The sequence below is a fragment of the Vidua macroura genome, chromosome 5 (assembly GCF_024509145.1).
Source record: "Vidua macroura isolate BioBank_ID:100142 chromosome 5, ASM2450914v1, whole genome shotgun sequence".
Lineage (NCBI taxonomy): Eukaryota > Metazoa > Chordata > Aves > Passeriformes > Viduidae > Vidua > Vidua macroura.
Window position 1 is genome coordinate 73,045,974 of NC_071575.1, and position 15,351 is coordinate 73,061,324.

Here is a 15,351-nt window from a genome sequence, read left to right on the forward strand (position 1 = left end):
CGTTGCTATTGGTTACAAGCCGTGCGGGTCCCGCCCCGGCCGAGCGGGACGGGGCGGCTGCCACCATGGCGGCGGCAGAGGCGGGGGCCGCGGGTGGCGGCGGCGCGGACGGCGATGTCCCCGCGGACGGCGATGTCCCCGCCGCCACCCGCCTGCAGGCCTACGCCTGGTGCCGCGAGTTCCTGGCCGGCTCCTGGAAGCTCATCGGCCCGGACGAGTTCGGCATCTGGCCCGTCAGGTAGGAAGCGGAACGGGCGCGAGGCGCGCCCCCCCCCCCCAACCCCGCGCTCTCCGCGGTGGTCTCGTCCCGGGGCTCGGGGAGGTGTCCCCTCCCTGTGCCCTGTCCCCTGTCCCTCCCTGTCCCCTCCCTGTCCCCTCCCTGTCCCCTCCCTGTAACCCTGTCCCCTGTCCCTCCCTGTCCCTCCCTGTGGCCCTGTCCCCTCCCTGTCCCCTCCCTGTAGCCCTGTGGCCCTGTCCCTCCCTGTCCCTCCCTGTGGCCCTGTCCCTCCCTGTCCCTCCCTGTGGCCCTGTCCCCTGTCCCTCCCTGTCCCTCCCTGTGGCCCTGTCCCCTCCCTGTAACCCTGTCCCTCCCTGTCCCTCCCTGTGGCCCTGTCCCCTGTCCCCTCCCTGTGGCCCTGTCCCCTGTCCCTCCCTGTCCCTTCCCGGTGGCTCTGTCCCCTCCCTGCCCTGTGGCCCTGGTTGTGCCCAGAGCGGTGTCCCTGTCCCCTCCCTGTGACTCTGTCTCCTCCCTGTGGCCCTGTCCCTCCCTGTCCCCTCCCTGTGGCCCTGTCCCCTGTCCCCTCCCGGTGTCCCTGTCCCCTCCCTGTGTTCCCGGTTGTCCCCGGAGCGGTGTCCCTGTCCCGGTGTCCCCTAGTTGCCCCGGTGTCCCTCGCACTGGTGTCCCCAGTTGTCCGGAGCAGTCCCCCAGTGTCCCCAGTGTCCCTCCCGGTGTCCCCAGTGTCCCTCCGGACCGGTGTCCCTGTCCCGCAGTGACCCCCCCGGACCCGTACCCCATCCACTGTCCCCAGTGTCCCCCACCCACTGTCCCCAGTGTCCCCATCCAGTGTCCCCAGTGTCCCCGTCCCTGCCAGGTGTCCCAGCACATCCCGAGCGGGGCTGTCGCTGTCCCCCCGTGTCCCCGCCCCGTTCCCAGTACCACCTCGGTGTCCCCCGGTGTCCCCCGGTGTCCCCTGACCCCCCAGAATCCCGCAGCGGGGGCTCAGCAACTCCTGTGCGCTGCCTGGGCACCCTGTCCCCACGGTGTCCCTGTCCCTCCAGTGTCCCCTGGTGTCCCCTGATGTCCCCAAATGTCCTGTCCCACAGCGGGGGGCTCAGTAACTGCTGTACAAGTGCTCACTGCCCAGTGGGTCCCTGTCCCCTCGGTGTCCCCAATGTCCCCCGATGTCCCCTCATGTCCCTGATGTCCCCAAATGTCCCATCCCACAGCAGGGGGCTCAGTAACTGTTGTACGAGTGTGCACTGCCCAGTGTGTCCCTGTCCCCTCGGTGTCCCCGATGTCCCTTGATGTCCCCAATGTCCCTGATTTCCCCAATGACCCCCGATGTCCCCTGATGTCCCCCATGTCCCCAATGTCCCCTGATGTCCCCAATGTCCCTGATGTCCCCGATGTCCCCAATGTCCCATCCCACAGCGGGGGGCTCAGTAACTGCTGTACAAGTGCTCACTGCCCAGTGTGTCCCTGTCCCCTCGGTGTCCCCGATGTCCCTTGATGTCCCCAATGTCCCTGATTTCCCCAATGACCCCCGATGTCCCCTGATGTCCCCCGTGTCCCGCAGCGGGGGGCTCAGTAACTGCTGTACGAGTGTGCACTGCCCAGTGGGTCCCTGTCCCCTCGGTGTCCCTGATGTCCCCAATGTCCCCTGATGTCCCCGATGTCCCCTGATGTCCCCGATGTCCCCAATGTCCCTGATGTCCCCGATGTCCCCAATGTCCCCTGATGTCCCCGATGTCCCCTGATGTCCCCGATGTCCCCAATGTCCCTGATGTCCCCAATGTCCCCAATGTCCCCGATGTCCCCGATGTCCCCAATGTCCCATCCCGCAGCGGGGGGCTCAGTAACCTGCTGTACAAGTGTGCACTGCCCAGTCCCCTCAGTGTCCCCAATGTCCCCGATGTCCCTTGATGTCCTCGGTGTCCCCTCATGCCCCCCATGTCCCCCGATGTCCCCCGGTGTCCCTTGATGTCCCCCGATGTCCCAAATGTCCCCTGATGTCCCCAATGTCCCGTCCCACAGCGGAAGGCTCAGTAACTGCTGTACAAGTGCTCGCTGCCCAGTGTGTCCCTGTCCCCTCGGTGTCCCCGATGTCCCTTGATGTCCCCAATGTCCCTGATGTCCCCGATGTCCCCGATGTCCCCAATGTCCCATCCCGCAGCGGGGGGCTCAGTAACTGCTGTACGAGTGTGCACTGCCCAGTGTGTCCCTGTCCCCTCGGTGTCCCCGATGTCCCCGATGTCCCCAATGTCCCCGATGTCCCCAATGTCCCCGGTGTCCCCAATGTCCCCTGATGTCCCCCAATGTCCCCCATGTCCCACAGCGGGGGGCTCAGTAACCTGCTGTACAAGTGCTCACTGCCCGAGCACGTGCCGAGCGTGGGGGACGAGCCCCGGCAGGTGCTGCTGCGCGTCTACGGGGCCATCCTGCAGGTGAGGGGACAGCCACACCCCAAACCCCACGGGGACCCCACGGGGACCCCCCGGGACCCCCCGGGATTGGGGATCCTGCTGGGTTTGGGGGGCTGGGGTCAAGGGTTCCAGGGCCATCCTGCAGGTGAGGGGACGGCCACACCCCAAACATCACGGGGACCCCACGGGATCGGGGATCCTGCTGGGTTTGGGGGGCTGGGGTCAAGGGTTCCAGGGCCATCCTGCAGGTGAGGGGACAGCCACACCCCGGACCCCACAGGGACCCCCCGGGACCCCCGGGATCGGGGATCCTGCTGGGTTTGGGGGGCTGGGGTCAAGGGTTCCGGGGCCATCCTGCAGGTGAGGGGACAGCCACACCCCAAACCCCACGGGGACCCCACGGGGACCCCCCAGGACCCCCCGGGATTGGGGATCCTGCTGGGTTTGGGGGGCTGGGGTCAAGGGTTCCGGGGCCATCCTGCAGGTGAGGGGACGGCCACACCCCGTGGGGACCACCGAGACCCCAAACCCCGTGGGAACTCCTGAGACCTCCCCCAGCCCCATGGGACCCCCCCCCACCCTGGGATTAGGGATTTTCATGTGCCTTTTTGGGGTGTGGGGTGCTGGGTTTTGGGGTGCTGGGGCCATCCTGCAGGTGGGGGGACACTGACACCCCATGGGGACTCCGAACCCCAAGGGACACCAACCCCAGGATTGGGATCCTGCTGGGTTTTGGGGGGCTGGGGCCATCCTGTGGGTGGGGGGACAGCCACACCCCAAGGGAACCCCTGGGATTGGGATTTTTGGGTGCCTTCCCTCTGGGGTGGGGGGTGTTGGGGCCATCCTGCAGGTGAGGGGGCAGCCACACCCCATGGGGACCCCCGAATCCCAAGGGAACCCCCAGGATTAGGGATTTTCATGTGCTTTTTTGGGGTGTGGGGTGCTGGGTTTTGCAGTTCTGGGGCCATCCTGCAGGTGGGGGATCCCGATTTGTGGCCCCGTTTTTGGGGATCCTGATTTGTGGCCCCATTTTTGGGGGGTCCCGTTTTTGTGGTCCCATTTTTGGGGTCCCTGTTTATGGTCCCATTTTTGGGGGATCCCGATTAGTGGCCCCATTTTTGGGTCCCAATTTGCAGCCCTGTTTTCCTGGCCCCATTTTTGGGGATCCCGTTTTTGTGGCCCCAATTTTTGGGGATCCCGATTCGTGGTCCCATTTTTGAGGGATCCCGAATCCTGGCCCCGTGTTTGGGTCCCAATTTGTGGTCCCATTTTTGGGGGGTCCCAATTTGTGGCCCCGTTTTTGTGGTCCCATTTGGGGGGATCCCGATTAGTGGCCCCAGGTTTGGGTCCCAATTTGCAGCCCCGTTTTTTGGGGGATCCCGATTCCTGGCCCCGTGTTTGGGTCCCAATTTGCAGCCCCGTTTTTTGGGGGATCCCGATTTGTGGCCCCGTGTTTGGGTCCCCATTTGTGGTCCCATTTTTGGGGGGTCCCGATTCGTGGTCCCATTTTTGGGGGGTCCCAATTTGTGGTCCCGCTTTTGTGGTCCCATTTTGGGGGATCCCAATTTGTGGCCCCATTTTTGGGTCCCAATTTGCAGCCCCGTTTTTTGGGGGATCCCGATTTGTGGCCCCGTGTTTGGGTCCCAATTTGCGGCCCCCGTTTTTGGGGGGATCCCGATTCCTGGCCCCGTGTTTGGGTCCCAATTTGTGGTCCCATTTTTGGGGGGGTCCCGATTCGTGGCCCCATGTTTGGGTCCCCATTTGAGCCCCGTTTTTTGGGGCGCCCCCTGACCCCACCCCGCAGGGCGTGGACTCGCTGGTGCTGGAGAGCGTCATGTTCGCCATCCTGGCCGAGCGCGCGCTGGGGCCGCGCCTCTTCGGGGTGTTCCCGCAGGGCCGGCTGGAGCAGTACATCCCGGTAGGATCGGGGATCCCCCCCCCTGCACCCCCCGTGCCCCATCCCGGGCACCCCCGAACCCCCCCGTGCCCCCCCAGAGCCGGCGGCTGCGCACCGAGGAGCTGCGGGAGCCGCGCGTCTCCGCCGAGATCGCCGTGACCATGGCGCGCTTCCACGGCATGGCCATGCCCTTCAACAAGGAGCCCAAGTGGCTCTTCGGGACCATGGAGGGGTGAGGGATCCAAACCCCACTGGGAGCAGGGTGTGCGGACCAAAATCCTACTGGGATTGGGGCGTGGGGACCAAAATCCCACTGGGAGTGGGGAGTGGGGACCCAAACCCCACTGGGAGTGGGGACACAAATCCCACTGGGAGTGGGGACCCAAATCCCACTGGGAGTGGGGACCCAAATCCCACTGGGAGTGGGGACAAAAATCCCACTGGGAGTGGGGAATGGGGACCAAAATCCTGCTGGGAGTGGGGACCCAAACCCCACTGGGAGTGGGGAATGGGGACCAAAATCCTACTGGGATTGGGGAATGGGGACCCAAACCCCACTGGGAGCAGGGAGTGGGGACCAAAATCCCACTGGGAATGGGGAATGGGGACCAAAATCCTGCTCGGAATGGGGAATGGGGACCCAAATCCTACCGGGAGTGGGGACCCAAATCCCACTGGGAGCGGGGACCCAAATCCCACTGGGAGCAGGGAGTGGGGACCCAAACCCCACTGGGAGTGGGGAATGGGGACCAAAATCCCACTGGGAGCAGGGAGTGGGGACCCAAATCCTACTAGGATTGGGGCGTGGGGACCCAAATCCTACTGGGAGTGGGGAATGGGGACCCAAATCCCACTGGAAGTGGGGAATGGGGACCCAAATCCTACTGGGAGTGGGGAGTAGGGACCCAAATCCCACTGGGAGTGGGGACACAAATCCCACTGGGAGTGGGGAATGGGGACCCAAATCCCACTGGGAGTGGGGAATGGGGACCAAAATCCCACTGGGAGCGGGGAGTGGGGACCCAAATCCCACTGGGAGCGGGGCGTGGGGACCCAAATCCCACTGGGAGCGGGGAGTGGGGACCCAAATCCCACTGGGAGCGGGGAGTGGGGACCCAAATCCCACTGGGAGTGGGGAAATGGGGACCAAATTCCTACTGGGAGTGGGGAATGGGGACTAAGTTCCCACTGGGAGTGGGGACAAAAATCCCACTGGGAGTGGGGAATGGGGACCCAAATCCTACTGGGAGCAGGGAGTGGGGACACAAATCCCATTGGGATCAGGGAGTGGGGACCCCAAATCCCACCGGGACCAGGACCCCTGGGCTTTCCTGGCTGCTTCCAGCGGGTCCTGTGGGACACAGAGGGGACCTTGGGGTGGCCGGGGCTGGGCAGGGGGCGTCGGGGGGTCTGTCCCCACGCTGTCCCTGGTGTCCCCACGCTGTCCCTGGTGTCCCCACGCTGTCCCCGCCGTCCCACGTCCCCAGGTACCTGCGGCAGATCTCGGAGCTGACGTTCTCGGAGCCGGCGCAGCTGCAGCAGCTGGAGCAGCTCCGGGGCTACAACCTGGAGCAGGAGATGAGGAGCCTCAGGTCACTGCCACCCCCCGTGTCCCTCCGCTGTCCCTCCCCTCTGTCCCTCCTGTCCCCGCCTTGTCCTCCTATCCCTGGTGTCCCCTGTGTGTCCCCCATGTCCCCCGTGTCCCCTTTGTCCCCTGTGTCCCCTCTATGTCATGTCCCCCACTGTTTTCCTCATGTCCCCCTTGTCCTCCTATCCCTGGTGTCCCCTGTGTGTCCCACATGTCCCCGGTGTCCCCTGTGTCCCCTCTATCTCATGTCCCCCACTATTTCCCTCATGTCCCCCTTGTCCTCCTATCCCTGGTGTCCCTGTGTGTCCCACATGTCCCCTGTGTCCCCTTTGTCCCCTATGTCCCCTCTATCTCATGTCCCCCGCTGTTTCCCTCATGTCCTCCTTGTCCTCCTATCCCTGGCGTCCCCTGTGTGTCCCACATGTCCCCCGTGTCCTCAGGGTGTCCCTGGTGTCTCCCCTGTGTCCCCTGTATCCGTGTCACCTCCACGTCCCGGTGTCACCCGTGCCTTTGGTTCTCTGTGTCCCCCATGTCCCCACATCCCTGTGTCCCCCGTATCCTTGGGGTGTTCCCTGTATCCCCCATATCCCCGTCTCCCCATTTTCTTGGAGCGTCCCTGTGTCCCCCATGTCCCCATTTCCCTGGCATCCCCATGTCCCCAGGTCCCTGCATCCCCCATGTCCCTGTACCCTGGTGTCCCCCATGTCCCCATATCCTGGGATCCCCCCCATGTCCCTGGGGTGTCCCTCTTGTCCCCAAGTCACAGCATCCCCATGTCCCTGTACCCCTGGTGTCCCCAGTGTCCCTATATGCCGGGTGTCCCCCATGTCCTTGTCCCCATATCCCTGCATCCCCCATGTCCCCATGTCCCTGTACCCTGGGGTGTCCCCCTTGTCCCCATATCCCTGCATCCCCCATGTCCCTGTACCCCTGGTGTCCCCCATGTCCCCATATCCTCGGAATCCCCCCATGTCCCCATGTCCCTGTACCCTGGTGTCCCCCTTGTCCTCATATCCTGAGATCCTCCCCATGTCCCTAGGGTGTCCCCCTTGTCCCCATATCCTGGGATCCCCCCATGTCCCTGGGGTGTCCCCCTTGTCCCCATATCCCTGCATCCCCCCTGTCCCCACCCCTGTCCCTCCCCGTGTCCCCTCTGAGCCCCTCTCTCCCCTCAGGGACCTGCTGGAGGCCACCCCGTCCCCGGTGGTCTTCTGCCACAACGACGTGCAGGAGGGTGAGTGCCACCCCCGTGTCCCCCAAACCCCCGATGCCCCAAACCCCCCAGAATCCCCCAGACCCCCCCAGACCCCCCAGACCCCCCAACGCCGATCCCGACCCCGCAGGGAACATCCTGCTGCTGGCGGGGCGCGAGGGCTCCTCGGACAGCCTCATGCTCATCGACTTCGAGTACAGCAGCTACAACTACCGGTGGGCTGGGGGTCCCTGGGGGCTTTGGGGGCTCCCCGAGGGCTTTGGGGTCCCTGGGGGGGTTTGGGGGATCCCTGGGGGTCCCTCACATTCCATAATCCCATTGGGATTTGGGGGCTTCACACTCATATTCCGTGGTCCCAGTGGGATTTGGGGTCACTCTGTCACCACTCCCTGCTCCTGGTGGGATTTTAGGGGGTCCCCTGAGGGGTTTGGGGTCCCTGGGGGGATTTGGGGGATCCCTGGGGGTCCCTCACACTCCACAATCCCACTGGGATTTGGGGGCTTCCCGTTCATGTTCCACAGTCCCAGTGGGATTTGGAGTCTCCTGGTCACCACTCCCTGCTCCTGGTGGGATTTTAGGGGGTCCCAGGGGGTTTGGGGGTCCCTCACACTCCATAATCCCATTGGGATTTGGGGGTTTCCCACTCATATTCCGTGGTCCTGGTGGGATTTGGGGTCACTCCGTCACCACTCTCTGCTCCTGGTGGGATTTTAGGGGGTCCCAGGGGGTTTGGGGGTCCCTCACACTCCACAATCCCACTGGGATTTGGGGGCTTCACACTCATATCCCGTGGTCCTGGTGGGATTTGGGGTCTCCCTGTAACCACTCCCTGCTCCTGGTGGGATTTAGGGACCCCACAAGTCGCTGTTCCGGGCGGGATCTGGGGTCCCTCCATCCCTCCATGACCCCGGTGGGATTTGGGGTTTCACCTCTCTGCTCCATGACCCCGGTGGGATTTGAGGTTTCACCTCTCTGCTCCATGACCCCGGTGGGATTTGGGACCCCCGCTCCACACTCCCAATGGGATTTGGGGCTTTAATCCCCTCTCCAGGCTCCCACTGGGATTTGGGGTTCCCTCTCCATGATCCTGGTGGGATTTGGGGCTTTCATCCCCTCTCCATCATCCCGGTGGGATTTTGGGATGCCCCTCCCCACTCCATGATCTCTGTGGGATTTGGGACCCCCTGTTCCCTTTCCATGCTCCCAGTGGGATTTGGGGCTCCCCTTATGGGCTCCTGGTGGGTTTGGGGCCGCAGTGGGGTCAGCACTGATCCCTATTGGGTTTGGGGCCGCAGTGGGGTGACGCTGACCCTGCAGTGGGTTTGGGGTCACAGTGGGGTTCAGCACTGACCCCATGGCGGGTTTGGGGCCGCAGTGGGGTGACGCTGACCCCGCAGTGGATTTGGGGTCGCAGTGGGGTCAGTGTTGATCCCATGGCGGGTTTGGGGTCGCAGTGGGGTTCAGCACTGACCCCATGGCAGGTTTGGGGTCACAGTGGGGTCAGTGCTGATCCCACAGTGGGTTTGGGGTCACAGTGGGGTTCAGCGCTGACCCCATGGCAGGTTTGGGGTCGCAGTGGGGTTCAGCACTGACCCATGGCTGGTTTGGGGCCGCAGTGGGGTCAGCACTGACCCATGGTGGGTTTGGGGTCGCAGTGGGGTTTAGCACTGACCCCTATTGGATTTGGGGTCGCAGTGGGGTTCAGCACTGACCCCTGGCAGGTTTGGGGTCGCAGTGGGGGTCAGCACTGCCCCCTGGCAGGTTTGGGTCCGCAATGGGGTTCAGCACTGACCCATGGCAGGTTTGGGGTCGCAGTGGGGTTCAGCACTGACCCATGGTGGGTTTGGGGTCACAGTGGGGGTCAGCACTGACCCATGGTGGGTTTGGGGTCACAGTGGGGTCAGCACTGCCCCCTGGCAGGTTTGGGGTCGCAGTGGGGTTCAGCACTGACCCCTATTGGATCTGGGGTCGCAGTGGGGTTCAGCACTGACCCCTGTCAGGTTTGGGGTCACAGTGGGGTCAGCACTGCCCCCTGGCAGGTTTGGGGTCGCAGTGGGGTTCAGCACTGACCCCATGGCAGGTTTGGGGTCGCAGTGGGGTGACGTGTGCGCTCCCCACCCCGCACAGGGGCTTTGACCTGGGCAATCACTTCTGCGAGTGGGTTTACAGCTACAGCCGCGAGGGCTGGCCCTGCTTCCAGGCACGCCCCGAGCACTACCCCAGCCGCCAGCAGCAGGTGGGGCCGGGGCCGGGGGGCTGGGGGGGCCTGGGGGGGCCCTGGGGGCCGGGAGGGGTCCCCCGGGGCCGGAGGGGTCCCTTGGAGGGGTCCCTTGGGGCTGAGGGGGTCTCTTGGGGCCAGGGGGGTTCCTTGGAGGGGTCCCTTTGGGGTCCCTTGGGGCTGAGGGGTTCCTTGGAGGGGTCCTGAGGGTGTCTCTTGGGGCTGCGGTGTCCCTTTGGGGGTCCCTTTGGGGTCCCTTGGGGCCAGGGGTTCCCTTAGAGGGGTCCCTTGGGGCTGAGGGGGTCCCTTGGGGCCAGGGTGTCCCTATGGGGGTCCCTTTGGGGTCCCTCGGGGCTGAGGGGGTCCCTTGGGGCCAGGGGGGTTCCTTGGAGGGGTCCCTTTGGGGCCAGGGGGGTCCCTTAGAGGGGTCCCTTGGGGCTGAGGGGTTCCTTGGGGGTCCCTTTGGGGTCCCTTGGGGCCAGGGGGATTCCTTGGAGGGGTCCCTTTGGGGTCCCTTGGGGCTGAGGGGTTCCTTGGAGGGGTCCCTTTGGGGTCCCTTGGGGCTGAGGGGTTCCTTGGAGGGGTCCCTTTGGGGTCCCTTGGGGCCAGGGGGGTTCCTTTGGGGGTCCTTTGGGGGGGTCCTGAGGAGGTCCCTTGGGGCTGGGGGGTCCCTTTGGGGTCCCTTGGGGCCGGATGAGTCCCTTGGAGGGGTCCCTTGGGGCTGAGGGGGTCCCTTGGGGCCGGGGTGTCCCTATGGGGGTCCGTTTGGGGTCCCTTTGGGGCCAGGGGTGTCCCTATGGGGGTCCGTTTGGGGTCCCTTTGGGGCCAGGGGTGTCCCTTGGGGCTGGGGGTCCCTTTGGGGGTCCCGGCCCCACTCGCAGCCCCCTCCCCGTGCCCCCCAGCTCCATTTCATCCGGCACTACCTGCGGGAGCGCAGGGGCGGGCGGGGCCCGGCGCGGCAGGAGGAGGAGGAGGAGGAGGAGGAGGAGGAGGAAGAGCTGCTGCGGGAGATCGAGCGGTACGGGCGGGGGGCGCCGCTGGGGGGCGCTGCGCCCCTCCTCGGGGTCTCTGTGCCACTCCTGGGGTCCTCCCTGCCCTCATCTGGGGGTTTCTGTGCCACTTTTGGGGTCTCTGTGCCACTTTTGGGGTCTCTGTGCCACCTTTGGGGATTTCTGTGGCCCTGTTTGGGCTCTCTGTGCCACTTTTGGGGTTTCTGTGCCACTTTTGGGGTCTCTGTGCCACTTTTGGGGTCTCTGTGCCACTTTTGGGGTCTCTGTGCCACTTTTGGGGTCTCTGTGGCCCTGTTTGGGCTCTCTGTGCCACTTTTGGGGTTTCTGTGCCACTTTTGGGGTCTCTGTGCCACCTTTTGGGGTCTCTGTGCCACTTTTGGGGTCTCTGTGGCCCTGTTTGGGGTCTCTGTGCCACTTTTGGGGTTTCTGTGCCATTTACGGGGGCCTGGGACCCCACCTGGGGTCTCTGTGCCCCTTTTGGGGTCTCTGTGCCACTTTTGGGGTTTCTGTGGCCCCAATTGGGGTTTTTGTCCCTTTTGGGGTCTCTGTGTCCCCATTTGGGGTTTCTGTGGCCCCATTTGGGGTTTTTGTCCCTTTTGGGGTTTCTGTGACCCCATTTGGGGTTTTTGTCCCTTTTGGGGTCTCTGTGGCCCTATTTGGGGTTTCTGTGACCCCTTTTGGGGTTTTTGTCCCTTTTGGGGTCTCTGTGGCCCTATTTGGGGTCTCTGTGCCCCAATTTGGGGTTTCTGTGGCCCCATTTGGGGTTTTTGTCCCATTTGGGGTCTCTGTGTCCCCATTTGGGGTCTCTGTGTCCCCATTTGGGGTTTCTGTGACCCCAGTTGGGGTTTTTGTCCCTTTTGGGGTTTCTGTGACCCCATTTGGGGTTTTTGTCCCTTTTGGGGTCTCTGTGGCCCTATTTGGGGTTTCTGTGACCCCTTTTGGGGTTTTTGTCCCTTTTGGGGTCTCTGTGGCCCTATTTGGGGTTTCTGTGACCCCTTTTGGGGTTTTTGTCCCTTTTGGGGTCTCTGTGGCCCTATTTGGGGTTTCTGTGACCCCTTTTGGGGTTTTTGTCCCTTTTGGGGTCTCTGTGGCCCTATTTGGGGTCTCTGTGCCCCAATTTGGGGTTTCTGTGGCCCCATTTGGGGTTTTTGTCCCATTTGGGGTCTCTGTGGCCCCATTTGGGGTCTCTGTGTCCCCATTTGGGGTTTCTGTGGCCCCATTTGGGGTTTTTGTCCCTTTTGGGGTTTCTGTGACCCCATTTGGGGTTTTTGTCCCTTTTGGGGTCTCTGTGGCCCTATTTGGGGTTTCTGTGGCCCCTTTTGGGGTTTTTGTCCCTTTTGGGGTTTCTGTGACCCCATTTGGGGTCTCTGTGGCCCCAATTGGGGTTTTTGTCCCATTTGGGGTCTCTGTATCCCCATTTGGGGTCTCTGTGGCCCCATTTGGGGTTTCTGTGCCCCAATTTGGGGTTTCTGTGACCCCATTTTGGGTTTCTGTCCCTTTTGGGGTCTCTGTGTCCCCATTTTGGGTTTCTGTCCCTTTTGGGGTCTCTGTGCCCCTTTCGGGCTCCCTGCACCCACCAGAACCCTCCTGGCTCCCCTGCCCCACCCCGCCCTGTCCCGTGGCTGTTTTTTGGGGTGCCTGGGGGCAGTTTTGGGGTCTCACTCCCCCCCATTTCCCCCCCCCCAGCTTTGCCCTGGCCTCCCACTTCTTCTGGGGGCTGTGGTCCGTGGTGCAGGCCAAGATCTCCACCATCCACTTCGGGTACCTGGTGAGCCTGGGGGGCTCCTGGGGGGCTGCACCCCCCGAGCCCCCTTTTATCCCTTGCCCTGCCTTCCCCCCGGTTTTCACCCTTTTTTCCCCTTTTTTCACCCATTTCCCCCCATTTCTCCCTCCTTTTTTCCCCTTTTTTCACCCATTTCCCCCTCCTTTTTTCCCCTTTTTTCACCCATTTCCCCCCGTTTCCCCCTCCTTTTTTCCCCTTTTCTCCCCTCGTTTTTCCTCCTTTATTCCCCTGATTTCCTTTCCCTCCCCATTTCTCCCCTTTTTTTTCCTCTTTTCCCCGATTTTCCTCCGTTTTTTTCCCCCTTTTTTCCCCACTTTTTTGCCCCATTTTCCCCTTTTATCCCTCCACTTTATCCCCTTTTATTCCCTTTCCTCCCCACCCTGATTTCCCCCCGGTTTTCCCCCCTTTTTTCCCAATTTCCTCCCCTTTTTCCCTCCCCTTTATCCCCCTTCCCCCCTGTTTTCCCCCCATTTTCCCCCGTTCCCCCCCCATTTTCCCCCATTTCCCCCCATTTTCCCCCCATTTCCACCCCCTTTTCCCCCCTTTTCCCCCCATTTTCCCCCCATTTCCCCCCCATTTTCCCTCCATTTTCCCCCCATTTCCCCCCATTTTCCCCCATTTTCCCCCATTTTCCCAATTTTCCCAATTTTTCCCCATTTTCCCCCATTTTCCCCCATTTTTCCCCCATTTCCCCCCCATTTCCCCCCCGTTTTCCCCCATCCCCCCCATTTTCCCCCCATTTCCCCCATTTCCCCCCCATTTTTCCCCCCCATTTTCCCCCCATTTTTCCCCCATTTCCCCCCCCTTTTTCCCCATTTCCCCCCCATTTCCACCCCTTTTTCCCCATTTCCCCCATTTTCCCCCCATTTTCCCCATTTTTCCCGTTTTTTCCCCCAGGACTACGCCCAGAGCCGTTTCCAGGCTTATTTCCAGCACAAGGCTCGCTGCTCCTGAGGGGATCCCCCAAATCCTGCCCCCCCCAGACCCCCCCCCGCCCCTTGGGGGGGCGTTGGGACGGTTTGGGGGGGTTCATAACGGTTTGGGGGGGCCCTGACATTTTGGGGGGGGGGCACCACAACGGTTTGGGGGGGGCTGAGACCCGGGACCACCCCCACCCCCGCGGGAAGGGTGGGATGTGGGGGCTGTGGGGACCCCCAAATCCGCACCCCTGGCCAGTATCGGGGGTTTGGGGTGGGTCTGCGGGGGTTTTGGGGTGTCGCAGAGGGGGTGGGGGACCCCTGTTTGTACCTCAGTGCCCCCCGCGCCCCCCGCCCGCAGCTCTGGGGCTCCCGGGGCCCCCCCGTTCCGACAGCAGAATGTAAAAGTCAGACCAATAAAGCCGCGCTGGGGCCGGCGCTCGAGTCCTCCTTCCCAAATCCCAGCCCTCAAATTCCCTCCGCCCCAAATCCCGCCCCAAATCCCAACCCTCAAATTCCCTCCGCCCCAAATCCCGCCCCAAATCCCAACCCTCAAATTCCCTCCGCCCCAAATCCCGCCCCAAATCCCAACCCTCAAATTCCCCCGCCCCAAATCCCGCCCCAAATCCCAACCCTCAAATTCCCCCGCCCCAAATCCCAATCCTCAAATTCCCCCGCCCCAAATCCCGCCCCAAATCCCAACCCTCAAATTCCCTCCTTCCCAAATCCCGCCCCAAATCCCAACCCTCAAATTCCCCCTTCCCAAATCCTGTCCTAAGTCCCGCCCTTCAAATTCCCTCCTTCCCAAATCCCAACCCTCAAATTCCCCCTTCCCAAATCCCGCCCCTTCAAATTCCCCCTTCCTAAATCCCTCCCCAAATCCCAACCCTCAAATTCCCTCTCCCCAAATCCCAACCCTCAAATTCCCCCTTCCCAAATCCCGCCCCAAATCCCAACCCTCAAATTCCCCCTTCCCAAATCCCAACCCTCAAAGTCCCCCACCCCAAATCCCGCCCCAAATCCCAACCCTCAAATTCCCCCTTCCCAAATCCCGCCCCAAATCCCAACCCTGAAATTCCTCCTTCCCAAATCCCGCCCCAAATCCCAACCCTCAAATTCCTCCTTCCCAAATCCCAACCCAAATCCCGCCCCTTCAAATTCCCCCTTCCCAAATCCCGCCCCAAATCCCAACCCTCAAATTCCCTCCTTCCCAAATCCCGCCCCAAATCCCAACACTGAAATTCCCCCGCCCCAAATCCCAACCCTCAAATTCCCTCTGCCCCAAATCCCTCCCCAAATCCCAACCCTCAAATTCCCCCTTCCCAAATCCTGCCCCAAATCCCAACCCTTCAAATTCCCTCTCCTTCCCAAATCCCGCCCCAAATCCCAACCCTCAAATTCCCCCGCCCCAAATCCCAACCCTCAAATTCCCCCGCCCCAAATCCCGTCCTATCTCCAGCCCTTCAAATTCCCCCTTGCAAATCCCACCCCAAAATCCCGCCCCTTCAAATTCCCCCTCCCCAAATCTCAGCCCCCAAATTCCCCCTTCCCAAATCCCGCCCCAAATCCCAACCCTTCAAATTCCCCCTTCCCAAATCCCGCCCCAAATCCCAACCCTTCAAATTCCCCCTTCCCAAATCCCGCCCCAAATCCCAACCCTCAGATTCCCTCCTTCCCAAATCCCGCCCCAAATCCCAACCCTGAAATTCCTCCTTCCCAAATCCCGCCCCAAATCCCAACCCTGAAATTCCCCCTTCCCAAATCCCGCCCCAAATCCCAACCCTCAAATTCCCTCCTTCCCAAATTCCAACCCTTCAAATTCCCCCTCCTTCCCAAATCCCGCCCCTTCAAATTCCCCCTTCCCAAATCCCGCCCTAAATCCCGCCCCAAATCCCAACCCTTCAAATTCCCCCCTTCCCAAATCCCGCCCCAAATCCCAGCCCTCAAATTCCCTCCTTCCCAAATCCCGCCCCTTCAAATTCCCCCTTGCAAATCCCACCCCAATATCCCGCCTTCCCCAAATCCCGCCCCCAAATTCCCGACTGTTCCTTCTGCCCCCTCCCCAAATCCCACCCCCAAAAT

General features: G+C 62.4%; 1 protein-coding gene across 1 annotated transcript; it reads left to right on the top strand.

Moving 5' to 3' along the window:
• Positions 1-109: 109 nt before the first annotated feature.
• Positions 110-13,728, top strand: CHKB (choline kinase beta). The gene is given in 11 exon segments (XM_053977098.1): positions 110-238; positions 2,556-2,664; positions 4,448-4,622; positions 4,625-4,772; positions 6,028-6,132; positions 7,304-7,362; positions 7,472-7,556; positions 9,469-9,577; positions 10,462-10,577; positions 12,256-12,337; positions 13,250-13,728. Coding segments are annotated over 9 exon segments (906 nt in total). The 5' UTR covers positions 110-238; positions 2,556-2,664; positions 4,448-4,477; the 3' UTR covers positions 13,307-13,728.
• The last annotated feature ends 1,623 nt before the right edge of the window (positions 13,729-15,351 follow it).